Raw genomic sequence first — 27198 nt, forward strand, 5'->3', positions numbered from 1 at the left:
TATCAAACTTTATTGGCAAGAGAAACTTAAAGGGACAGTTCACCCAAAAATGTAAATTCTGTCATCATTTATTCACCCTCATGCTGTTCCAGATGTGTGACTTTATTCCTTCTTTATGAGCATGAAAGTAATCCACACGACTTCAGTCGATCAATTAAAGTCTTCTGAGGCAAATCGATAGGTTTGTGTAAGAAATTAAATAGATAATTTAAGCATTAACATTTAAAAAGTGCTTCCTACCGGCAGTTGGTGCATCACGTGTCTGTTGCGCGATGTAAGCGGCGCTTATTTACAACAGCGAGATGAACGTCACGTGAGAGTTCAGCCATTTCAAACAGCATCTGGGCCCTGGACATTAATTGATCGACTGGAGTCGTGTGGGTTACTTTCATGCTTCCTAAATATGACTTTTGGACCGTCAAACAGCAGCAGCCACGTTTACTTACATTATAAGGACCTACAGAGCTTCAACAGTCTTCTAAATACCTTCATTTGTGTTCTGCAGAAGAAAGAAAGTCACACATCTGGAACAGCATGAGGGTGAGTAAATGATGACAGAATTGACATTTTTGGGTGAACCGTCCCTTTAATAATCCTAATAAGAGCATCAGTGTTTCAGCACTTCATGCTTGAACCTGTAATAATATACAAAACATATTATGAATAACAGCACGTAACCTAGTTTAGAACTGCACACATGAAGCCTAAAACATCAAAGCGTGTATCGAGACAAATATAATTCACATACTAACTTCCAGCCTAATTCATGTAATGGGAAATTGCAAACCTTATTAAGATATTTTACAATGTTTCAATTGATAATTATTCTGCTGCCATGAAGAATTCTGTTAAATATTTTAGTTTTATTGCCAGAAGAATATAACATAAGACACAATGATATACATGTAAATTAATTCACATTTAATAAATCTGTTTTAAGTACTTAATGTTAACTTGTTCCCTCTGTCCATTAATGAATGTAGTAACAGACGTGACTGCCCTGTTTTAACAGAACACACGTGTTGCCCACATGTCACAGTTTATTAAAGTCATAAAACAGTTATAAAAGCTCAAATCTATATGAATTCATCTTAAAATGATTTTCATATAATATTTAATGAAAATATTCATGAAACATACAGTAAATGATCCAGAGAAGCCCTCATGGATGTGCAGCCTGTAATTTAAGGGTTTACACAGACTCTGTTCACACTCAATACCATATCCTGAAAATAATGTTCATGGAGGAAATACAGTAACTCTACAATATAAAATACAACATAACCAATTGTAACGTTATTAAATGCATTCCTGACACATGTGAGAACACGGATCAACTCATGTGCACCTGCTGTGTAAATGACATTATCATTCGATTGTGTGAGATAACAATGACAACTTGCATTAACATTAATCCAACATTTTCTTCTCCGTTATAGTTTAATGTTGTTAATGAATACAATCGCATTGTAAAGTGATGCTGAAAATACTGAATACTTTAGAAGCAGCAGTAAGTCATGAGTATAATGATTTTACAGCTCCTAAACGTGTGCTTTAACATTTTAAATTGTGTCCACAGTCATTTCTGTTTCTCCAGGTGTCTGGATGGGCAAAAGCTGCCATTTTCATTTTCATACACACTGATGCTTTCCAGCATCTGCTTCCATTCACAGAGTTTCAACACATTGACAGGACCTTCAGCGTTCAACATCTTAAATGTTAATTACCATCAACAACATGCTGCAATGACTTACAGTCTCTGATTATAAGAGTTGGGATTGTCACTGAGGGTCATTGATGATATTTCTGATGGAGAGATACATTTACTTTCAGGTTTTATTGCATATATAAAAATATATGATGTATTCAGATACCAAACCGGTTTCCCTGCACCCACATTTGTGTCTTTTGGTCCATGCAAGTGTGTTTACTATTTATTATTTATTTTAAACAGCCTGTTAGAAACATTTACACATTTATTACAGTTCAAATGTAAATAAATATGTAACATTGAAAAATGAACAAATATTTTGAATTTGTTTTGAGACACTTATTGACACTTTAACTTTGTATATTAAAATATTGCTTGACCTGATGATTCCCTACAAGATAAATATTACCTTTTTAACTTTATTACGGACCCATTTTGAAAACATTTCAAGTCTAATATGTCAAACTAAATTTAGTTGAGTTAAAAATACTCAAAAAGCTGATGGAAATAGTTGCCTGTTTTTTTTGTAAAACGTGTCAAATTTTTTTTTTACAGTGTTTAAAAATAGAAATATGGGCTATTGGCATATAGACTATGACTCTTGACATTTTTGGAAGTTGCAATTGTTTGAATATTCGGTTAATGATGCTGGCTCATAACATCAGTGTGTATGCATTTTATATATATATATATAACCTGATTATAGCACCTGCTAATGATTCATCCATGCGCTGACTGCAGCTGTTCTCACACCATTCTTCAGGACTTACTGTATGTATTCCATAAATATATATATATATCATATATTTATAGATAGGTATTCAAAGCACTGGCGTTCCACAACGGACAGCAGATGAATTATTCCAAAACATTCACTAAAATAAAGATTAACAATTCTAACACATGCAAGTTTTACACTATCACTCATTTACAGGTAAACAGGATTCAAATCTATATTTTCCGATATTAGTATATAAAAAGGAATATACATCACTACATCAATTGTAAACGATCTAAAAATGGCTGTCTCCATTTCATGATTTTAGGAGTGTTTCACATTAACGCTCGGCTCATGCGGGCTTCAGAAAGAGCAATAAGTGAGGAACAGAAAAGTATGGTTTGATACAGTAAGCATGAGTTGAGCCTATCCTATCTGAACACGAGGAAGCACAATTAACAAAGAAATATTAGTATCTTTGTCGTTTGCTGCCAGGTCCATCAAAGTTGCCCCCAACTGGACTTCCTCTCCCAAAGCCAGCTGGCACAACCACGCCAGGAACTGCTGTCTGCTGCTGCTGCTGTTGTTGTTGTTGTTGTTGTTGTTGTTGCTGTTGCTGAGGAGAATCAACACCAGGCCGCCCACCCGCAGACGATCCCATCAGAGGAGATCCTCCTTGGGAAAACCGCTCAATCTATATTGCAAAAGAAAAAAGAAATAGGATGTTTGTAATGAGCATGTGTAAGCCATATGCATTTCAGATTATACAATTCAGATTTTATGCCTTACAGATATAAAACGAAAATGATATGGACTATAAATTGCTGAAATACCTCAATAAAGCAGCACAATAAAAAAAATAAAAAAAGGAAAATAATGTTAAAACATCCCACACTGAATTTTTCTAGAGACGGATCAATGCTATATTTTGAGACAAGTACGAGAACCTTTTACATATTTGCCAATACAGATGCGATAGTTTATAGGAGATGTATAAGAGATGCATAAGAGATGTATAGGAGATGCATAAGAGATGCATAGGAGATGCATAGGAGATGCATAAGAGATGCATAGGAGATGCATAGGAGATGCATAAGAGATGTATAGGAGATGCATAAGAGATGCAAAGAGATGCATAGGAGATGCATTGGAGATCTATAGGAGATGTATAGGAGACGTATAGGAGATGCATAAGAGATGCATGGGAGATGCATTGGAGATCTATAGGAGATGTATAGGAGACGTATAGGAGATGCATAAGAGATGCATAGGAGATGCATTGGAGATCTATAGGAGATGTATAGGAGACGTATAGGAGATGCATAAGAGATGCATGGGAGATGTATAGGAGATGCATGAGAGATGCATGGGAGATGTATAGGAGATGTATAGGAGATGCATGAGAGATGCATAAGAGATGTATAGGAGATGCATAAGAGATGCATAAGAGATGCATAGGAGATGCATAAGAGATGTATAGGAGATGTATAAGAGATGCATAAGAGATGTATAGGAGATGCATAAGAGATGCAAAGAGATGCATAGGAGATGCATTGGAGATCTATAGGAGATGTATAGGAGACGTATAGGAGATGCATAAGAGATGCATGGGAGATGCATTGGAGATCTATAGGAGATGTATAGGAGACGTATAGGAGATGCATAAGAGATGCATAGGAGATGCATTGGAGATGCATAGGAGATGCATTGGAGATCTATAGGAGATGTATAGGAGACGTATAGAAGATGCATAAGAGATGCATGGGAGATGTATAGGAGATGCATGAGAGATGCATGGGAGATGTATAGGAGATGTATAGGAGATGCATGAGAGATGTATAGGAGATGCATAGATTAGGCCAATTATCAGGAGGAGTTTGCAGTAGTGTGAGTTTATTATTAATCTTATTATTATTATATATTCACGTGTTTGAGAGTATTATTTCTTGCTAGGTTAGTTAGGTGTACTGAACTCCTGTTTGTTTTCATGTTTTCACCTCTCTAAACATTTGGGCTCGCCACGTGTAGTAGATTTGTTGTGAATGCCAAAGACGTCTTCTCGCTCAGATCAGCAGCAGCGCTTGACCGCGTTGGCAGGTTTCATGCCAAATTGGGCTAATTTGAAAACACAATTGGGGTTTAAAATCAAAGAATTGCAGGTTGTGTTTTTGGGATACTTTACACATGGACCGCGGTCAACAAAAGTCTGACGAATGGAAATGTCTTATTCATGTATAATGATTCCCGGATTGAATATCTGGCAACCGCACCAGCACATCTTAATAATCAGTATCACTACAGTCATAACGTTACTTCCACAAATATATTATTCGCACGGATTGTTTATGTGTAATACATTTATGCGGCTTCTGTGTAAAGACGGAGTCTCGTCCACATCAGAAACTTGCAGAACTGTTGAGAAAGAGCAGTTATTAACAACAATAATACACTACTACTATATGTAGGTAAATAAATCTAGAGAAAGTAACCCTACTGATAAACAAAAGGAGGAAAACAGACGACGTATATCAGAGTCCAAACGATGACAGAAAAACATGTTAATAACAGTCACACGTGTGGGCACACAGGCATATTCATATTATTTCTCTTTTTACATCTCATATGAAGTGATTCACAAAAAATATTAAATAATTGTTAACAATAAAAACAAAAAAAACAGGAGTAAAAGAATTAAAAGCACCCAAAATAAAAGAGTTGGTAATAAAAAAAGATAGAAAACTAATTACTTTAACATAACACTGCATTATTTAACCAACTCTTAATCAGTACAAATGCACGCTTGCACTAATGATATATTGCACAATTATTATTATTATTGTTACGTCCAAGGACGTATTCATTGTGTGTCTGTAACATACCAGGAGTGTTATGTGCATGTGTATTTTTCTTTTCTCTCTCTTTCTCTTTTCTTTTTGTGTCTTTGATAGGATTAAGGGCTACCACCTGTGCTCGTTAACTCGGGAGAGCTGTCCGCGCACTGATTGGTGCGTGATTCCTGAGGAGTTAAATAAAGCAGCAGAGAAAACTCTGAGAAAGGGGGGAGAGATATCGCGGCGTTTGGGGTTGTTCCGCTCTCCAAGCCCAGACAAGCGAGTGCTGGTTGCGCTCTTTGGTGTGTGTGTGTGTGTGTCACAATGTGTGTCCTAGTGTGACTTGAGCTTACTTTTTTTATTCTCTTCTCCTTTTCTTTTTTTTGTATGATTAGTTAAGAGTTTGTGGGTAATATAGGGTGGAGGATACCCATAATTTTTCTCCTGTTTAAAGGTTAGTTAGGGAGTGAGGGAAGTTATTTGTTCTTTTGTTTTGTTTTCTGTTGTGTATAGGTAAGTTAATGTTATTTCCCCTTTTAGGTAGACGTTATTTTGTTTTCTTTTGAATTGGGCCCTCCTCCCGAGGTAATACTTTTTGTTTTGGATTTATTTGTAATGTGTTTCCCCACTTAATATTAATTATTTTCTAGCTTCGGCTAGAGAGTAGAAATAGAAGGCAGACATGCCATTTCAAGGTGAATGTTGTTTGGCTATTTTGTGAATCTGGGACTGGAGAGCTGGAGATCCTCAAAGTCTCTCCACTGTTTGTTCGTCGTTCCCTATTTTACCCCTAGACAAAAGGGGAAAGACGTAACATTATTAATTCATAATTATTTATTATATTACTACAATTAATATTATATTTTACTATACAGTTGTAATATATTTCTGTTGCAATTTCTGGAACCTAGCTTATTCTGAATCATGCTTTTATTCTGCCATGAGCTTCTTCTGATGGATAAACAGTTTGCTACATGGCAGTGTGATAGTTTAAGTGCAAATACTGTGGTTTCATTATATAAATATATTGTCTACATGCAGTATGTGCTTTACAGTGGATTAGTGCTCTCCTCTGTCATCTCATACAACATGATTGATTATTAATGTCTGTGGAGTTTCCAGTGTACGAGCGATCGGCTTCACACTTTCATTTAAAGCACGCAGCTCAAATACAGACTAAGATTGCACCCTTTCGCAGTTTAATAGTCACACTATACATGATTTAATTGATTGTCTATTTCAGTGTAAAACAAATAACAGAGCACACACTCAGATAACTGTGTGAGCATTTGAAAGCAGTCGTGTCAGTCAGACAGAAATTATTACATCTTTTATATTTTAGTACTGACTTTGTAGCAAAGTACCGGTACTTACAAAACTGCTGCCGTTGTGTGTTTGTTGGACCCCAAGTTCTGGACCCCATTGACATGTATTATATGGATATAAACTAGGGCTGTCGATTGATTAAAATGTTCACCTGCATCAGACGTGCTTGTGTCGCGTCTCGGGTGCGTTGCATCATACACATAAAATGTTTAGTTCACTGTGTCAAGTTAAACATAGTTTAATACTCAATCTTTAAACACTTCTTGAGAACTCAGTTCGCATTTGCGCTCCTTCAAGTGTTTGAACGCAAGAGTGTAACACATGTTTGTGTTGTTCTGCTGAAGTGTTTGTTCACTGTATAAACTGTGTGTTGCTCATACAGCTGAAGTTTCACTTACTGCCCTCTGGAGTAAACAGGTGGTACTACAAGCATTTCTCAGGACTCTTCCTTATTACGGTCCGGGGGCATTGCCATTAATTGCGTTAATTTTTTTAACACGTTACTTTTTATAAAATTAATTGCACTGAATTAACACGTTAAATTGACAGCCCTAATATAAACGCATCATTTTTCTTGAAAATATCTTTGTGTTTCACATAAGAGAGTCAGTCCTCCAAGTTTGAGGCAGCTTAAGGGTGAGAATCCGATGAGAAGTTTTTTTTCATTAGGGCTAAAAAAAAATCATTGTTCAGGTATTTTAATTTCAATGATCTAATGCCTATGAATCACCAGTTTCCATGTATTGGAAGAAAGGCTTGACACTTTAGCACTTTTTTAATTAACGAGAAATTCTTTTCATGATATAATTAATTCCTTGCATTGGTTGATCTCTATTTAAAAACGAAAATTATAAAATTAAGAATATTAAACATGTTAAGAGTAACCAACTCTCACTTTGTTCACCCATAACAAAGGTGCATAAAAATGTCCCTTTGTGCCACTTAGTGATTTTGTGAATGAGTCTCATGTGAGACTTGACTTTACAGTTTTACTGTGAGGGCGGTTAGGGGCATTTTGGTCAGGTACATACTGTACGACTTCCATTGTCTGTCTGCTGAAACTAAACCCTAATAGAATTCTGTAAAGATCAGAATGAAAATGGAGTATTTCTCTTGTACTTACACTGTCTAAGAAGCTGGACTTGAATCCATCTGGTTGCCGTCTCATGTCATCCTGCTCTCTATGCCGTATCATCTCTTCCGCACGTCTGCGTCTCTCTTCTTCATGTCTGAGCATTGGGAATGACTCAGTTAAACAGCAAATGCTCAGAATCCAGTCTATAGTCATCATTAGATTTTAAATAGAACGTAATGATTTGATTTAATCTGCGTGTTGCCTTTATGAAACTGTGTTTTGTTGGTGTGGGATACGGCTAAAACACTAACCGTGGTATTTAGTTTCTGTGTTCAAGTTGGGAAACGTTGATTAATAAAACAGCCAGAGTAATTAAAAAAATGCTTGGCGCTTCATCCGATAGAGAACGCCACAGTAATTTGGGTTCAGGCTGGCTTCGGGCTTAAAATCTGACAGAACCGGTTGGGTCGGTTCGAGCTTCATTTTAAGGCCCATGCAGACCTCTAACGTGCCACTACCAACTAATAGGAATGCTTTCATTCTTTAAAAGCAAAAAGCATGGGACATCCACTGAGACACATGCACACCTCATCTCAATCTGCTTGCGTTTCTGCAGCTCCTGATTCCTGAGCTCCTCCAAGCGCCGCAGCTCCTCTTGCCGTCTCATGAGATCTGTTTGAAAGCCCACAGGTGCATTCATCAACAGCCAGTGTAATAAGCAGACAATATTTAAAAGTCTTGACTGTGTCGCAGGCCTAAGCAAGTAAACATGGCCTCCGTCGTCAAGTTTTAGATGTGTGACAATATGAAGCTGGCACAAAAAACATATGGTACGTAAGATACCAAAAGTCCTAAGAATTCTCCTTAAAAACAAATGTGTGGTGGGCAGTACAAGTTTCTTTGTCAGGAAATTTTCCAGCTCAATGTGTATATGCATACCTTGTCTCATCATCATGAGCTGATGCTCATGTTTGGCGGCCTCCATTTCAGCCTCCAATTTCTCCTTGGCCTCTTGTATGTTTCGGTCCACCTGTTCCCTCTGCTGTTTCTCCATCTCATCCAAAGCTTTCCAGCGAGAGGAAAACTCAAACTCAATGGTGCCTGGCTGTGCAAAGTGTGGTGGGTGCTCCCTTTCCCTGTATTGCAGATGCTTATGTTTAGTTTGTAAACTCACCCACAGCGATTTTTTTACCTTAGATAAATGGAACACAGATAACATGTCAATGGTCTTAAGACACACTTGTGATATTGTGCTGATTTTTGCAACAGCTTTTCTGTGAGTCCATCTTCATCATCAAACTGTTCTGTTGGCTCAAGAATGACTGGACGAGGGGACCTGAAAGACAACAGAAATAATGTATGTATAAAAAATGTGACAAGGCATAAAGATTGGTCATGTCCATCATAAACAGTCTCTGCTTTGACTTTCCTTAGTTGATATTTAGTGACAGATCATACAGTGTAAATGACAAGTAATTACGTTGTAAGCAGAAGGGCTCCATCTGTACAGCCATCCAAAGCTTTCCGGGCAGCTGGCTTATTGGCAAATTCCACAATCCCCTTGCCTGTCGGTCGGCCACGGTCATCAACCACCACAATTGCCCGCTCAACTGGGCCAAACTGTGAGAAGGCCTGTTCCAGAAGCTCATTGGATACCACTGGAGCGAGGTTTCGTACTGTGAGTGCAGCCCCATGTGTGGCAAATCGGATCCGGATGGGCCTGTTCTTTAGCACCAGACCATCCAACTCAGCCTTCGCAATCTCTGCGAGAGTCCTTGTCTCCTGAATAATCAAACAAGAGAACAGTTTTCAAGAAGAGTGTTTAAACTATTTTGATTAACAATTCAGATTTAAGGACACAAGTTTGTAATGATGTGTAATTAAGAAGTTGTGCCCAAGACAAAGACACTTACAAACAAGAAACCAGATATCAACTAATTGGTAGAAATAATTCAGGGCCTGAAATTCGGCACGGGATAATCATTCCCGGAAGTCCCACTTTCATTTTGTGGGAAATTCCTGCACATTTATTTACTTTACAATGCAGCTGCAAATTAGTAAACCAATAGATTCTCAGGAAAGTAATAACTACATCACTACAATTCCATCCCGAACGGCATCAGATTATAATGTTTCGTCTCTCTCTAGATTAGCAGCTGCCTGACGAAACACCGGCTGACAGAGTTGACACATATATTGTTTTACAGTGAGCAGCACATCAGCAGCTTATTTTGCAGAAACCGACACGCAAATCTCATCGATGCTCTCATTGTCACCTGACACAAAGCCACTTTAGACATGTTATTGTGACATGAGTATTTTGCCCCATGAATGTCTTTGCATTTATGGGAAACATTTTTTTGAACGGTGTCATAGAGATTATTAATTTACACAGAGCTGTAATCACGTACATGATGATTCATAGCGAAATAAAGTTTAAATGCAAAAGTTCATATAATTGAGGGAATTTTAAACAAGTGGATCCTGTTAAAAACTGCGCTGGCATAAGGTGGTCATACTGGCATGCGTGCGGTCAGTCATTCTATTGCAACATGAGCATCAACCTGAATGGCAACTTTACAAGACCAATAAATACAGCCAACTGAGAATGAAATTAAACCATCATATTTCCAACATGCACTCCTCCAAGGCTCTTCGAGTTGATTAATGTGAAGTAATGAAACTTCTTTGGGACTTTGCAGGATTTGTCTTTAGGTGAGTTCGTCTCCATTTCTTAGCGCTTTAACTACACATCAAGCATTTATGCAACACATCTCACTAAAGCATGAATGGCTGTTACGTTTCATAAAATGTTTTAATTCAACCAATACATTGCAAAAGCTTACTTTACTTGTGAACAACCCCCAGTACTGTTTGCAGCAGAGCGATGACATCATCATTACCTCGTCTCTTGTATGCCGTGATCGGCTAATGTTACTCAATCTACACCACGCTATCGTTCAGGTATAACTATTCTTTTAAACACTAAAGATAGCTTCACTAATGATCTTCCAAATTTGTCAAATACTCAGTAAGAAAAAAGTTCAGAAGAACTTGACGTAGTCCCAGAAAATATAAATGCAGTCTTCTCTAGCACTCCTGATAGTGTCGCCCCCCCTTCGATTAAAACAATTTAAAGAAATAAGCCCTGCACCATGGTTAGGGCTGGGACAACGCGTCGACGTCATCGATGACGTCGACGTCAAAATTACGTAGACACAAAATATGCGCGTCGATTCGTCAGACCCAAAACAAAGATGGCGGCGCCAGCGAATAGTAGCAACACGAGTGGCTCTTCAGACTATCAGAAGTGCAAGGCGGCACGCACTCGTTCCTCTAAAGTATGGGAATTCTTTAATTTAAAAGGGAACAATTCCGTGATATGTCGTCTTTGCAAAATGGAGATGGCCTTCCATTCTAGCACCACGGCAATGCACCAGCATCTGAAGAGGCGCCACCCGGGAGCAGCTGCAGATGACAGAGCACCGTAAGTTTTTTTCAACTTCCCACTTTGCACTCGATGTTGGAGTAGGCTATAATACGTAGTCGACACCTAAAGTTTTCACTTATAGCTATTAATAATGCGCTTATAGCTATGAATGTCGTGAAAAATACATAGAGGACACTGACAACGCGCTGACAGACAGGACCAAGCAGGTAACATTTAATAAAGTCTCAACTTTCAAATTTGGTCATTCAAAGAAAATTAAACCATAAATAGCCCTACTATTTTGTGGCTCTTTAATGTGTCGTGACAGATTGCCTCAGTTAAAGCTGCTCGTGAACCGATCATCTTTTCCTTGGTTAATTTATAGCATCAAATAGGCTAAACATGAATGTAGCCTACATCAGAAGGACTGTTGTTTTAACCGCGGAAAGATGTCAGTACAGTAGCCTACAATCATTATTCAAATTCACCGACGTTAATCTTCTCTCTCCTGACAACTTTGTCGGACAAAAATGCCGTATTATGATTGATTGATCAGATCGCCAGTCAATCAAACTCCTGCCAAATATTTTTTTTTTAACATTTTATACACCCCCACCCCCGATGAAACCGGTATTACCGGTGTTGTCACAAGTCGATTAATCGAATCGGACTGAAAAAATGAATCGTTAGATTAATCGATGCATCGGAAAAATAATCGCTAGATTAATCGTTTAAAAAAAATAATCGTTTATCCCAGCCCTAACCATGGTACAATGATCACACTCATGCTCAAGAGAGCAACTCTTGAAATTAGAAGTATTTCGTGGTGCATGGAAGGATAGTGTCTGTAGATACAGACAGGCACTAAAAGCTGCCAGGTCAGCATATTTTAGTAAACTCATAATTACCACAACAATCCTAGATGTTTATTCAGTACTGGTACATTATTGGTTAGGCCTTGTATACCAGATAATCCATCGCAGCACAATAGTAATGACTTCATAAATGTATTTACTGATGAAATTGAAATCAAACAAAATCTGTTTATGCATCAGATTTTACGCACCTCAGAAGTGTCTCAAATGATTCCCTACGAGCAGCTTCATGTTATATGTATGTTAGACCCAATACTGACTAAATTCCTAAAAGAAGTGTTTTCTGTAATCTCAGAACCTCTTCTTAATATGGTTAACTCCTCATTATCCTTAGGACATGTCCCTGGAAACTATACACTGGCAGTTATCAAACTGCATGATCCTGGAGAATTGGCGAATAATTGACCGATTTCAAATCTCCCATTTATGTAGAAAATACTAGAAAAGTCCTCCCATGTTCATTTCTACAGAGAAATAGTATATATGAAGTATTTCAGTCAGGATTTAGGCCTCATCACAGTACAGAGACTGCACTTATCAGAGTTACTAATGACTTGCTCTTATCATCTGATTGCATGTGAAGTTACTGAGACATGTCATGGTTTGTTTTGTTGTTATGTGCATCGTGTTACTACAATGATAGACCGGTGTGCAACACAGTGTCATTTAAACGGTCCACATATCAGATCCGTGACAGGCACGTTTGAGCTCATAAAGTTGAAGTGTTCATCTGTTTCATTCTCCCTCTCTCTCCTCAGCAGTTCCCGGTCACTTTTAACTTTTTATTCTAATGATTAAAGGCAAATATCAATAAAACTTATTATATACCTGTGGCAGCGGGGGCGTGGTCAAGCGCCCGTCCGGGAGAGGAAAGCGGTAAGGGCGCTTACACCTGAGCTAAATTATGCCTAACACCTGTCTCTGATTCCAGTGAGCACGAGGAGAGCGGCATAAAAGCAGACACAGAGCCTCCAGTTGAGGAGAGAGACGACAAGCAAACCCAGTGTTTGACATTTGTATTGTGTGCGATAATAATACTGTGAGAACCAAAGAGAATTAAAAAAGCTTACCTTGTGGTGAAGACCTGTTTCCTGTCCTCCTTCCCATCGAAAAGCGTTACAATACCATTTGCAAATATGCAGATATCTCGTTTAAACAGATGTAATTCACAAACCTCACAAAAATCCAGTGTTTTCCTCCTAATCTAGTTCATCTATCACCTGCTTTGTGCCCACTGACCATCATGATGTGTGAATGAGAGGAACTTTTGATCCTGAAGTTTTTAATTGTGGCTGATAGAATAACACTCTTCAGAGGAAGATATTAGATAAAAGACATGTATTTCTGTAGTATTTACTTCACCTTCACTTGGAGCATTTATTTTGGCAGAAAGTGCAGTATTTAACAGTTTACATTGTTCCTCATATTAAATCTGATTAAACACGGTCATCTCCTGTGATACTGTGTCATGTTTTTAAATTTGTATAATAACGTGGCTTTGACTCTGGCCTTCAGGACGGCCAATGGAACAGCACCCTCTTTAATTCACTCCTCCAGCAGGTCCATGTGCCCTCTCGCTCGCTGCGGCCTCAGAATGAGTGACAGCTGGTGAATGAGTGACAGCTGGTGAATGAGTGACAGCGAGTGACACTCTTCAATCATTCATATTCCTCAGTGGTGGAAAGAGCTTCCATCCGATATCAGATATATTCTCCAGATATCACAAACATAGCTGTCTTTTGTTCCAAAGCATATAGACTGTGTTTAATATGTAGTTTTACCTCTCTATGTAGCAGATATTAATACACATCTTCAATCTTATTTTTTAAAAAAGCTTTAGAATATAAAGTAATTTCACCATATTGTGTGATATTCTAAAATAATCTGTGTTGTAAAATATTTTACTGTATCATGTTCATTTCAAAATTAGTCATTTTAATGTGGGACTTTTATTTTGAAAAATTATGTCACCAGCATCTCATCTCATTATCTCCACACACGCACACACACACAACTGCTACAAATGCACAAATTGTGTCACACTCTATCTTATGAGTCAGATGTCATTTTTTGGAGAAACCCGATTTTAGTTTAAGCTTTTTATGATGTCAGTTATCTTGAAATTCAACAATAAATGTTGTATTTATACACTTTAATGGTGCGTGTGACAGATTGCAGTAGCTGGCCATTCATACGGAGCGGGACACAACGCTCTTTCTCTCCAACTTATAGCATGAAAAAAACATGAATGAACCTCTGAGGGTTTGTTGAAAGATACGGTACCACTTACTGAAACATGTAATCGCCCAGTCTGCTAATGTTGAAATGACAATGGAAATGAATGGGGAATATCTTGAGAGCAGCACTCAATGGACCAGCACATATGTGCGCTGAACTAGAGATGATTTAGCGGAGATGGGTCACTTCTCTTTAAACGAATGGGAGAAATTGAAATACTCAAACAAGCAGCTGAGCACCCAACGGTCAACGGATGTAGAAAGGAAGTCCCGCCTTAGTTAAAAGAGCCAATCACCTTTCAGATACAGACATCGCCTGTCAATCAACTCAAGGTGGCTCATTAGACATACGAGACAGTATAATTGTGTTTTTTAGCGTAATATGAGGTAAAGAATCACAATATATGATACCAGTATTGACAGATTTTACTGCTGATCAAAATCTGGACCAAAGTGAAACCGTGCGCCCACTCTGCTGTCAGCGAGGCATGAAAGGTTTTCATCCAACCTTACGACCCAAGGAGGGAAATGTTCAAACAACAACAAAAAATAACACCTCGTGTATTGTAATTTAAGACTTTTTAATAGCCTTATTTTTCACCACACTGATTTAATTCATTAATAGATTTGCAACACAAATGAAAACAGACAAGAATCGTATTTTCAACATTTATGACCACACCTCATAAAACAGCTTATAGGAATGTTAAAATCCAAATATCATCAATAACAATACAGAATATAAAAACATAATACGTCACTGCATTAACACATGTGAGCACCACACCAGCCGAGTAGGGTATATCTGCAGGCATTGCTCCAAAAACAGGCAGGAGCTCCAAACCGCCATTAAAGCCCCTTACCCTAAACTTTACCATGAGTTGGAATTGACACCCCCTTAAGAAGTAACATGTCATCTTTTGGATATTCCGCCCCCTTTTGGAGGTCTCCGGCTAGCAGCTATACCTACTGACCAACAGTCCTGTGTGTCAGAGAAACATTCTCACTATTCGCAAGACTTTTCAGCAATCAGACGGGCATCTCAATAGCGCATTTCTTTAATGTCTTTTAATTTTTATGGTAATCATCATTATACCACAAATGCTGTTGGGGAATGTTAGGAAAACCATTGAGCACAACCTTAAATGAACGTTCCTTAAAAATGTTAGTTGGGAATATTCTGAAACATTTTATACTGTAATTGATTTCAAGTAAATCAATCTAACACATCAGCTGGAAATCCTATAGCGCTTTTCCACATTTTCCCACTTACGAGTCCAGGAATTTCACTTTCGTGTTAGCTATAGGGTTATGGTATAGCGTTAGGTATAGGGTAAATGTATAGAGTTAGGGTACAGGGTTAGGGGATAGGGTACAGGGTTAGGGTACAGAGTTAAGGTATAGAATTATGGTATAGGGTAGGGGATAGAGTTAGTGTATAGGGTAGGGTATAGAGCTAGTGTATAGAGTTATGGTATTTAGGACATAGGGTTAGGGTATAGGGTTAGGGTAGAGGGTACAGGGTTAGTTATAGAGTTAGGGCACAGGGTTAAGGTTTACGGTATAGAGTTAAGGTATAGAATTATGGTATAGGGTAGGGTATAGAGTTATGGTATTTAGGGCATAGGGTTAGCTATAGGGTTAAGGTGTATAGGGTAGGGTATAAAGTTAGGGTATAGAGTTATGGTATTTAGGGCATAGGGTTAGCTATAGGGTTAAGGTGTATAGGGTAGGGTATAAAGTTAGTGTATAGAGTTATGTTATTTAGGGCATAGGGTTAGCTATAGGGTTAAGGTGTATAGGGTAGGGTATAAAGTTAGGGTATAGAGTTATGGTATTTAGGGCATAGGGTTAGCTATAGGGTTAAGGTGTATATGGTAGGGTATAAAGTTAGTGTATAGAGATATGGTATTTAGGGCATAGGGTTAGCTATAGGGTTAAGGTGTATACGGTAGGGTATAGTGTTAGTGTATAGGGTAGGGTATAGAGTTAGTGTATAGAGTTATGGTATTTAGGGCACAGGGTTAGCTATGGGGTTAAGGTGTATAGAGTAGGGTATAGAGTTAGTGTATAGGGTAGGGTATAGAGTTAGTGTATAGAGTTATGGTATTTAGGGCATAGGGTTAGCCATAGGGTTAAGGTGTATAGGGTAGGGTATAAAGTTAGTGTATAGAGTTATGGTATTTAGGGCATAGGGTTAGCTATAGGGTTAAGGTGTAGAGTTAGAGTATAGAGTTAGTGTATAGGTAGCGTATAGAGTTATGGTATTTAGGGCATAGGGTTAGCTATAGGGCTAAGGTGTATAGAGTAGGGTATAGAGTTATGGTATTTAGGGCATAGGGTTAGCTATAGGGTTAAGGTGTATACGGTAGGGTATAAAGTTAGTGTATAGAGATATGGTATTTAGGGCATAGGGTTAGCTATAGGGTTAAGGTGTATACGGTAGGGTATAGAGTTAGTGTATAGGGTAGGGTATAGAGTTAGTGTATAGAGTTATGGTATTTAGGGCATAGGGTTAGCCATAGGGTTAAGGTGTATAGGGTAGGGTATAAAGTTAGTGTATAGAGTTATGGTATTTAGGGCATAGGATTAGCTATAGGGTTAAGGTGTAGAGTTAGAGTATAGAGTTAGTGTATAGGTAGCCTATAGAGTTATGGTATTTAGGGCATAGGGTTAGCTATAGGGTTAAGGGATAGGGTTAATGTATAGAGTTAGTGTATAGGGTTAGGGTATAGAGTTAGTGTTAGGGCATAGGGTTAGTTATAGAATTAGGGTACAGGGTATATAGAGTTAAGGTATAGAATTAGGGTATAGGGTAGGGATAGAGTTAGTGTATAGAGTTATGGTATTTAGGGCATAGAGTTATGGTATAGAGTTAATGTATAAGGTTAGTGTATAGAGTTATGGTATTTAGGGCATAAGGTTAGCTATAGGGTTAAGGTGTAGAGTTAACTTTAGGGTATAGAGTTAGTGTATTTAGGGCATAGGGTTAGTGTATAGAGTTATGGTATTTAGGGCATAGGGTTAGTGTATAGAGTTATGGTATTTAGGGCATAGGGTTAGTGTATAGAGTTATGGTATTTAGGGCATAGGGTTAGTGTATAGTTATGGTATTTAGGGCATAGGGTTAGTGTATAGAGTTATGGTATTTAGGGCATAGGGTTAGTGTATAGAGTTATGGTATTTAGGGCATAGGGTTAGCTATAGGGTTAGTGTATAGGGTTAGGTTTGATGTAAACACTAACACGTGTTGTCACCACAGATCAGACGCTGCTGCAGAAACGATCATATATGGTCTTGATGGGTGTATAAATATTTTAAAGGGATTACCAGGCGGATAAAGCCGAATCCTCGGTCTCGGTTGATGAACACCTCGTTGGATTCGCCATACTTGGAAAACAGCTTCTTGAAATCTTCCTCCGTTAAATCCGTCGGGAGATTTCCGACAAACAGTCTGCACCGTTGAGTGAATGTTTTCTCCCCGGGTCTCCTGAAGTTCTTGAGGTCTAGAGTCATCTCTTGCGCCGCTGGTGATGATGAAGGTGATGATGGGGATGAAGGTGATGATGGAGACTCGTCCTGAGGTTTCGGTGATGCGGCATTTTCAATCGTTACCTCTTTCAGGTTGCGGTTTGCCATAGCACTGCAGCGTTAACACCGGGTCAGTTTCTGTGTTTATGTTTACTTAAACACCCGTAATTTACAAATGGAGAATTTGTACGCGCAACTATTGTGCTAACCTCTCTCGACTACGCTCAGATATGACGCAATATCCCGCATGAAGACGTTATTTCCGTTCAGTTGTGATGAGACGCTCGCCGACGCTACAAACACGTGATTTATGACGTACGACGCTTTGTTCGGTTGAGAGACACGTGACTGATTCGGTCTCCGGTTCGCAGAGCGTCACGACACCGGCCGAAGCGATATTATTATCTAAATCATGCTTACATGTTTTGTTTGTTATTTCTTATTATTAAATACATGATTATCATTCATTAATTAGATATTGTGATGTATCGGTGTTTTATTGTTGAAATCATTGACTTTTAATGATCATCTTTTTATTACCATGATTATTATAACTATTGTGATTGCATTGTCTCTGGTCCAGTATTCGGTTTATAGCAACTGTATTACAATAAAACATGCAAACATTCTTCTTTATAAAATCAACCAAGCAGACAAGATTACAGCACAGCTTTATTCATGCATTGGTTCACTATACTTTGTTTAAAATAAATAATGTAAAGCATAAAATCAATGTCTTGATTGATAATTATTTGCTTCACAGCTGAAATGTTTGAGCTTGTGTTGCAGGAAACATGAAGCACACAGAAAAGTACTGAAAGGTTGAAGTAAAATACAAAGGAGGACGTGCAGAAGACAAATATACATGCTTGGCATGGAAGTGTCATCACTGCCGGCCCTTGCCTTTTGGGGACCCTAAACAAAATGTGCTGGGGGCCCCGTCACCGTCAGTATGTTTGTAACACTATAATGTCCCTTTTTTACTGTAAATTTAAACTTTAAGATGTGCAAGTGAAACTAAACAGGCATTGCATGTGATTTTCAGATGTAAATATGAAAGTGAAACTGGAGATTTATAGTAAAGAATGACTTAATTATTGATCTGTTTCTCACCCACACCTATCATATCTCTTCTGAAGACATGGATTAAACCACTGGAGTCTTGTGGATTACTTTTATGGTGCCTTTATGTGCTTTTTGGAGCTTTAAAGTGCTGGTCACCATTCACTTGCATTGTATGGACCTACAGAGCTGAAATATTCTTCTAAACATCTTCATTTGTGTTCTGCAGAAGAAAGAAAGTCAAACACATCTGGGATGACATGAGGGTGAATAAATGATGACAGAATTTACATTTTTGGGTGAACTGTCCCTTTAACAATAGTTTATATTTATTAACAAATGCTGTAAAAAAAAAGAAAGAAAGAATAAGATATTGTTAATTTATGATATGTAATGCATTAAATAAAGTTAACAAATAGACCCGTATTGTAAAGTGTTACCAATAATTGTTGGTCAGCACAAAACCACCCACACAGAGCGCAGAAGTTATGAAATCTATAACTAACATTTGGGAAGGGATCCTTTTGATCTGCTTCCCGAATCTGATGATTATTGGAATGTCAGTGTTTCCCGCGCACAGCCGCTAGATGGCGCCACGAGTTCGTGCAGTGCTCACAATTAATGCACCATGTAATATGACATATTCTTCATCTCTTCATTATGTGGCGAGGGGTATTTCTGCATTGTGCTTTTACATTTATTACATCTGTAACTCATTTCTAAACTAGGAACAATTATCTAGGGAACATTTACTGTCTGGACTCCGTGTAGCAAGAGTATGTTGTTACAGTAGATTATATTTGACTAAACCTGGGGTATTTTATTTTGAAAGGACTTTTATAAACAATTTAGCATGTGGTGCAGGTCTGAGGTCACATGATCACAAGTGTAGGCTACTTAATTATGTTGCATTTTTTTATTCTCATTTTCTTTGACAATTATATGTTTTTAATGCTGTCGTTTAAAATTTTTCTGTCATTTATAGAATTTTTTATATGGACAAAATGTCAACATTAAATTACGCGTGATCTTGCCAGTAAAGTGGGAGGAGGAGGTGATTTAATCTAGATTATAATTTGATCATACAGGGCTGAATGTGTCATTATATTTAAAAGATAAACACAACACAGTGAGAACAGTTGAGCATCTTGAAATATAGGAATTATTATATAATTATAATATTATAATACTATTGAGAACTTATAAGGTAATGCAAAAGAAATAAACATGATAAATTGGGTTTTAGGGACAGGTTTAGAATTAATATTAATTATTATTATTATATCATTATTAGTAATAATTATTAAATATTTGGTAGACACAGGGATTGATAAGCGGATATGATACTACACATAAGAGGATCTGTGTATGTTATTTACACACAGCTGCATACACATATAGAAGGGAACTCACATGTTTTAGGCATGAGAGCTGATCACGCGTGTATTGGGGGAAACAGTCACACATGTTGGATGTAAAAGTAACAGTAGGTGTTGTTATGTTTCTAAAGCCGTACAGACATACGGTGAGTTTATCGAGTGATGTCGCTGTACTGTGAAGTCTCTGGTGGCCGTTTCTGATGTTATTGGTGGACTGCACGTCTGGTCTCATGAAATCGTGCTTGGATAAAATGGCAGCTTGAGCACGTGTGCTTTAACCGAGCTGCCTAGTTATTCTCCCAGTGTTGAATTGAAAGTTACAAAACTTATATAGACATTGCACGATTGTTTTTGTCCTCATTATGCGGAAGTCTTCTTAGCAAAGATTCACAGCAAGATTATTATGATGATGATCGTGCAGTTCACAATGGGAAAGTACGAGGAGGGAATATGGAAATTGGTGAAGAATTCGTCAGTCTGCCTGGACCATGGAGTCAGATTCTCTGCGGCATCCACGCACAACACACGCCCCACCGAGAGCCACATTATAGCGACCACAAGGAGGTTACCCCATGTGACTCTACCCTCCCTAGCAACTTGGCCAATTTGGTTGCTAAGGAGACCTGGCTGGAGTCACTCAGCACGCCCTGGATTCAACCTCACGACTCCAGGTGTGATAGTCAGCATCAATACTCGCTGAGATACACAGGCTGTACTGTACTGATTCCCACCTGTAATCATTTTTTAGAAAAGATTGTAAATGTAATCCCCTGCATTGACAATGAATTGAGAGATCGCTGTGATGTTGGGTTATGGATTGAAGAACTTGACTTAGCGGTTCAAAAACGTAAGATAATCAAATTTCCTGGTCCTGACGGTCTCACGGCTAATTTTTACACATTTTTCTGGACTGATCTGAAATAGTATTTGTTTTCCGTCTATGAAAGATGGGTCTTTAGACCCCCTATGAGTCAGGGCATGATCTAAACCAGCGGGTCGGCCGCTAATCGCAGGGTTGACGGTTCGATTCCCGGCCCACATGACTCCACATGCCGAAGTGTCCTTGGGCCAGACACTGAACACCATGTTGCTCCCAATGGCAGACTAGCACCTTACATGCAACTCTGCCGCCATTGGTGTGTGTGTGTGTGTGTGTGTGTGTGTGTGTGTGTGTGTGTGTGTGTGTGTGTGTGTGTGTGTGTGTGTGTGTGTGAGTGTGTGTGTGTGAGAGTGTGTTGTGGTGTAGTGGAGTGGTGGTGGTGTAGTGGTCTAAGCACATAACTGGTAATCTGGTAATCAGAAAGACACTGGTTCGAGCCCCACAGCCACCACCATTGTGTCCTTGAGCAAGGCACTTAACTCCAGGTTGCTCCGGGGGGATTGTCCCTGTAATAATTGCACTGTAAGTCGCTTTGGATAAAAGCGTCTGCCAAATGCATAAATGTAAATGTGTGAGTGTGCGTGCGTGCGAGTGTGCGTGCGTGCGAGTGTGCGTGCGTGCGAGTGTGCGTGCGAGTGTGCGTGCGAGTGTGCGTGCGTGTGAGTGTGCGTGCGTGTGTGTGAGTGTGCGTGCGAGTGTGCGTGCGTGTGAGTGTGAGTGTGAGTGTGAGTGTGAGTGTGTGTGTGAGTGTGAGTGTGAGTGTGTGTGAGTGTGAGTGTGTGTGAGTGTGTGTGCGTGTGTATGCGTGTGTGTTTGTGTGTGTGTGAATGGGTGAATGGGCCACAGTGTAAAGCGTTTTGAATACCGCTAAGGTTAAAAAGGCGCTATACTGTAAGTGCAGAACATTTACCATGATTATATAGTTTTCACACATATTTTTGTTAATAGATTCAAAGATGGTATTAATAATTTAATGAACGAGTTACAATCAGGATTTCTTAAAGGGAGATTTATTAATAATAATAAAAATAATATAAGATTGTATTTCAGTCACTTGATAGAGGATGACGGATTTATTCTATTCTTACACTTTAAAAAACAAGTTTTTCTTTTTAAACTTTAGAATGTTTTGGTGAATGATTTATAAAGACATGAACAGTTCAGTCGGATCGCTCGAAGAATAAGAGAGGGGTGCTCAGTATCCCCCCTTTCATTTATTTATGGTGCAGGTATGTTGTCCACTTTGGTTAGTCGTGATTTAACGGTAAATTAATTGAATATATTTGGAAAAACTTTAGCAATCAGTCAGTTAGCAGATGACAGCAAATTATTTGTAATTAGGGTTAGTTAACTAGTGTGAGTTAATGGCCGTACACCAGAACGACTCCACTTCCTGTATGACATCACAGATACAGCGAAATACTGTTTCAGTGAGCACAGATTTGAACATTAGCATGAAAGAACATTTTGAAAACAAGTTATAAAAAGCAAATACAATCTTAAATTGCTGTTTGCAGAGAGATATTTCCACTTTTAAGAGAGTTTTGCTGATCAAAGTTGAATATTGATCCAGATTGATTAATCCCGCTTTGGTTTCCTCCTCAGATGGTATTTAAACAAGTCATCAGAAAATATATCACTTTATTGAGAGGCACATAATATTAAGACATCTGATCTTATGAACAAGGTAATATGAATATCTTGTTCCTCCAGTGTTTATAATGTTCACAGCTTCTTCACAAGTATAATTTACCCAAACTCAATCTATCAGCTTTCTATCAACAAGTCTTATTATTTTGGAAATAGGCCCACAATACTCCTATGTGGAATAACACATATATTTAATATATTTATGTGTATTTAATGAAGATTAGTTAAGCAGGAATATCTGTGATGGACGTATGGATGATAATGGAACACTTTACAATGCGTTCACAACACAGATGTCATCCAAAACACTTCTTCAACAACTTCTGCTATAACAATGTAATAGATGTTCCCGTTCTTATTCCCTCTTTATATGCTGGTGATATTACATTAACACTGCACCAACAAATACACGAGACATCATCAAAACTTTAAATAAATTAGATCATATAGTTGATAAAAATATGGTACAGCCTATTTAAGATTTCCCCCAAACTTCAACATATTAAACGAAATATAATAAAATGTAATCTTGAGAATGTTCCTTGTTATCCTGTAATTATGAAGATACAGAACATGTGATATTTCTGTATTTCAGTATTACAGACAGTAAAAGATGATTCACCTTATAAAATATAATGTATGGAATAAACAAGGACTGACATGTTTTGTTTTATTTGATTAATAACAATATCAGATATCCCCTCCTCTGTTTATTATGTTCAGAAATGAATTAAAACACTTTTCAGAAGCACTTACAAAAATGAAAAGTAACTGAAATAACTGTAGAATTAATTCTGCCCCATTTTCTTCCTTTTTGTTCTTCATCTGTGTTGGATTTAATCTGGTTCTGATGTGCCGAGCCTTCCATGTCAGGGTCTTGTTGGAAAATAACTATTTATGCCATTTTGTTGTAATCAAACTTTGTATTTAATAAAAAAAAAATAACAAAGGATTCAGTTTTCTCGTCCCTAAAAATGCATATAGTGCAGTGGAGATGAACGATCAATGAATGTACACGTCAAACTCACTCAGACTGCCGACAGATTCTGTTCCATGCATCATCTTTATTATATCCATGTCTGTGTTTACAGACGATCGCTCCCAGAATCCTCTCTTCCTCATCTGACTTCATTTTCTCAAAGCAGACAGATAAAGTGAGACTGACACGTCTTCACTCCTATTGGTTGTCTGTCCTCATTTGCATAAAGTTCAACTTTTCTCAACTTTTCTCAACTTTTCCGTGTCGCTCGCCACGCCCACATTTAGTTGCCAGAGATTGTTGTCGCTCGTGTCGCCGGAAGTCGGCAGCTCTCATTGATTTTCACTGTTTTCAGGACACAGTAAATCTAATCATCATATATGTGCGTGATTACAGTCAGAAAGATGCTAACTTTATTTCCACATGCCAATTGTATGTAAACTGTGTTGATTTATTTCAGCTCTTGTTACCTGCTACAGTTAATGAGAGCAATATTCATTTGAAGTCTGTTGAAAGACTGTCAGTGCAGCAGAAAGTCACGACAGACGACACTTTGGCTGCCGTTTATCATTCCTCATTTACATAAAGCAGAAGAATGTGAACTTTTTCGACGCCCTCGACCGCCATCAATGCTTTCTCCGCACCGTTGCCATTCCCACAATGCACCTCGCGAGCATGGCGCTCAACTTCCATAGGAATTAATTGAAAATGCTCGCTCTGTTCTAAATGGACACGAACCGTTACGGGTTAGGTCTTTTGCTCGACCCCTGCGGTGATGAGAGGTACGTTTCTAGTAGCTCCACAAGTGCTTAAAAATACTTTTATTTACCTGTCTATTTTGTATTTCTGTGGTTAAATATGTGTGTTTGTTAAGTTCTTTCTTACATTTGATCCGTAATTCATGTCGGTAAGGTATAATCAGAGTTTGATTTGGGGTAATTCCCACCGCTGGTTTCTATACAGAAATAAAATGTTCCTTTAATCGGCTCAGTTTTACACGGTATTTCTCCATGAAGAGTTGATGCAATATTGCATTTGTGTTCTATTATGCATCGTCCATTTGGCATGTGAAAAGTTTCTCTCATCCCAATTGAAATGAGAAATGATTTGATGATTAACAGACGTGTGTCCCCCAAAAGATGCCTGATGCTGTCTGCTATTATTCAGTGCAGGAGTGTGTAACACATCTGAACAGTTTTATAATTATACACACAAATGGTTTGATATACTGAGTACTTTAGATGTGAAGACACATTTCATGCCAGAAACACTCGTGAACCTGTCAGCAACAGTGGCAACGGTTCAGACCTGTTTTATATCCAACCATTTTATTTATCATTGATGAATTAAAATAAACCTGTCTTATCCAGTCCCTGAATACTGAATCATAATCAAATCATTCAAAGCTGAGCTCAATACAGCGAAACATCAAACCTCACTGATCTGGTTGAATGGAATCAGGACATTTGGCCACGAGACATGCAAGACATTTTTGACATCATTGACATGTTGCCATTTGTTATTTGTGCTCAGTTTACAATGATTTGAGAGGAAATAACTTGAATCCTTTGTCTGTTTTTCATACAAAGTTATTGTATGCTTTTAGAAGCTTAAGAATCATTTACTAGTTTTACTTTTTAAGTTTTTAAGTGAGTCACTATGAAATGCTTTATTCACAACTTTATAAACATCCATAATGGATGACTCGATCTGAGCCCGAGGTTAGGGGTAATTTAGGGGTAGTTATGAAGGTGGAGTTTGGGGTGAAGGAGGGATGCCGGAGGAACTGAGGTCAGCAGCGGCATATATACGGTTACTCCAGTGTTGGTTGATTGGATTAAATGAACATAATCCTCCCAAACGTTTGTCCAGAACTCCATGTGTGGAAATCTGTGATTGCAACATCCTTCTAATAATTTTCGGCAAAAGAAAGACGAATTTGGAAAGACATGATGAGGTAAAGTTCAGCTCAATCTGAAGCATTTCTGTCATAATGTTGATTACCACAAACGTTCATTTCGACTCGTTCCTCCTTTTCTTTAATAAAAGCACAAATGTGTGTTCCAGTGAGACACTTACAATAGAATTCAATGGGGACAATTTTTGGAGGGTTTAAAGTCAGAAATGTGACGCTTATAATTTAATAAAAGCACTTGATATTCCATCTCATTCACATGCTCCTGACTTCATCAATAAACTAAAGTTTCACAGTCAGGATAAAATTCACACCAAGAAATCAAAAACCTTTTACATTGAACATGGATGAAATTAAGACATTTATTTTACCCAACGAATGAAATAATGGAACTATGACAGAGAAAACATCTTTATTTAGCGTTTCTGTTACATTATGGCTGTTCATCATCTTAAACTGTAAATATTGTAAATCTGTGTAATATCAGATGTTGTGATTACATCACAAACTTTCATATTGTTTTATTTTGTATTAAATGTATAGTTTATTGCACAGTTCTTTGCTCTCTGCTGTGATGGTGGGGTTAATGTTCATTGTGTATATGTATAAAATATATGTAAATAGGTCAATAAATCTGAAGCGGGACATGAAGAATTGCTTTCATTTGATTATTTATAATACATTTAACATTTTTGGGACTTTAACATGAGGTTCAATGAGACATGTTGAATTATATTTGTTTATGTGCATCTGTGTTGGGGGAATATAGTGTTTTCTCGTGGTGACTCGAGGAAGGGAAACGGTTGAATGAATATGCCTGCATTGAGCGAGGAGCCGATTCAGTTTGCAAAAGATTAAATCATTGAATATTATATTGTGACTCGTTGGAATGAAGTTGTGCAGTTTCACACATGCCAGTTAGGGTTAGGGTTAAGTCTTCAGGAAATTGTTTCTTATTAGGAAAGATCCCTGTGGACAAATCTATATAGTGACCAACAGAGGGTGATGTAATGTCAGAAAGAACTGTCAGAATAACTTTTTAATCATGTCTTCATCAGGACATAACCTCATCTCTGACGTTCATATCTGACCGTCATCTTTTCTGACTAAAAAGAGAAACTTAACTTTGAAGAAGCTTGAAGCAGCAGTTGTAAGAGCTTTCTGTTTTAAACGATGACGGTGAGTGAACGACACATTTCGATTTAAATGGACTTTACTCAGGGGCTCTACAACACCGTGTCTTTCAGGTTTAGGCAAGACAGGGTGCAGATGGTCGCCATTCAGCATGCATGTGTGCCCTTGAGATCATTGAGTTCGTGTCTGAGAGATGGATGACTCCCTCCCTGCTGACAAGTTTTATGCTTTTTTGGCAAATAAAATGGTTAATTTTACAGGATGAGAGGAAATAATCTCTTTATTCGACCCCACACAAACAAAACATACAAACTGAATTAAGTCTCGAACACTTTCCATGAATAGTGTATATGACAAATCTTATTGGGGGTTTATAATTCATTGATTTAATCTCTAACACTCGTGCATGATTCCTGAGAGACATTATGCCACGATATAACGCTGTTAACATTTTATTTCCAAAAT

At 38.0% G+C, this 27198-nt stretch overlaps 1 protein-coding gene across 1 annotated transcript; it reads right to left on the minus strand.

The window, feature by feature from the left end:
- Positions 1 to 95: 95 nt before the first annotated feature.
- On the minus strand, positions 96 to 17983 carry pspc1 (paraspeckle component 1). Its single transcript, XM_052137317.1, has 7 exons — positions 17534 to 17983; positions 9142 to 9443; positions 8902 to 8997; positions 8601 to 8797; positions 8249 to 8333; positions 7710 to 7815; positions 96 to 3123 (listed from the first exon to the last, which is right to left on the minus strand). The coding sequence occupies exons 1-7, from the start codon at positions 17840 to 17842 to the stop codon at positions 2899 to 2901; spliced, it is 1320 nt and encodes a 439-aa protein (XP_051993277.1). The 5' UTR covers positions 17843 to 17983; the 3' UTR covers positions 96 to 2898.
- Positions 17984 to 27198: the final 9215 nt, after the last annotated feature.

This window comes from Xyrauchen texanus, chromosome 11 (genome assembly GCF_025860055.1).
Source record: "Xyrauchen texanus isolate HMW12.3.18 chromosome 11, RBS_HiC_50CHRs, whole genome shotgun sequence".
Lineage (NCBI taxonomy): Eukaryota > Metazoa > Chordata > Actinopteri > Cypriniformes > Catostomidae > Xyrauchen > Xyrauchen texanus.

Coding starts and splice junctions, on each gene's coding strand:
- pspc1 (XM_052137317.1), bottom strand. CDS start 17,842: ATGGCAAACCGCAACCTGAAAGAGGTAACGATTGAAAATGCCGCATCA. Junction 9,444..17,533: donor GATTCGGCTTTATCCGCCTG/GTAATCCCTTTA, acceptor TTGATTATTCAG/GAGACAAGGACTCTCGCAGA. Junction 8,334..8,600: donor GCTCATGATGATGAGACAAG/GTATGCATATAC, acceptor GCTTTCAAACAG/ATCTCATGAGACGGCAAGAG.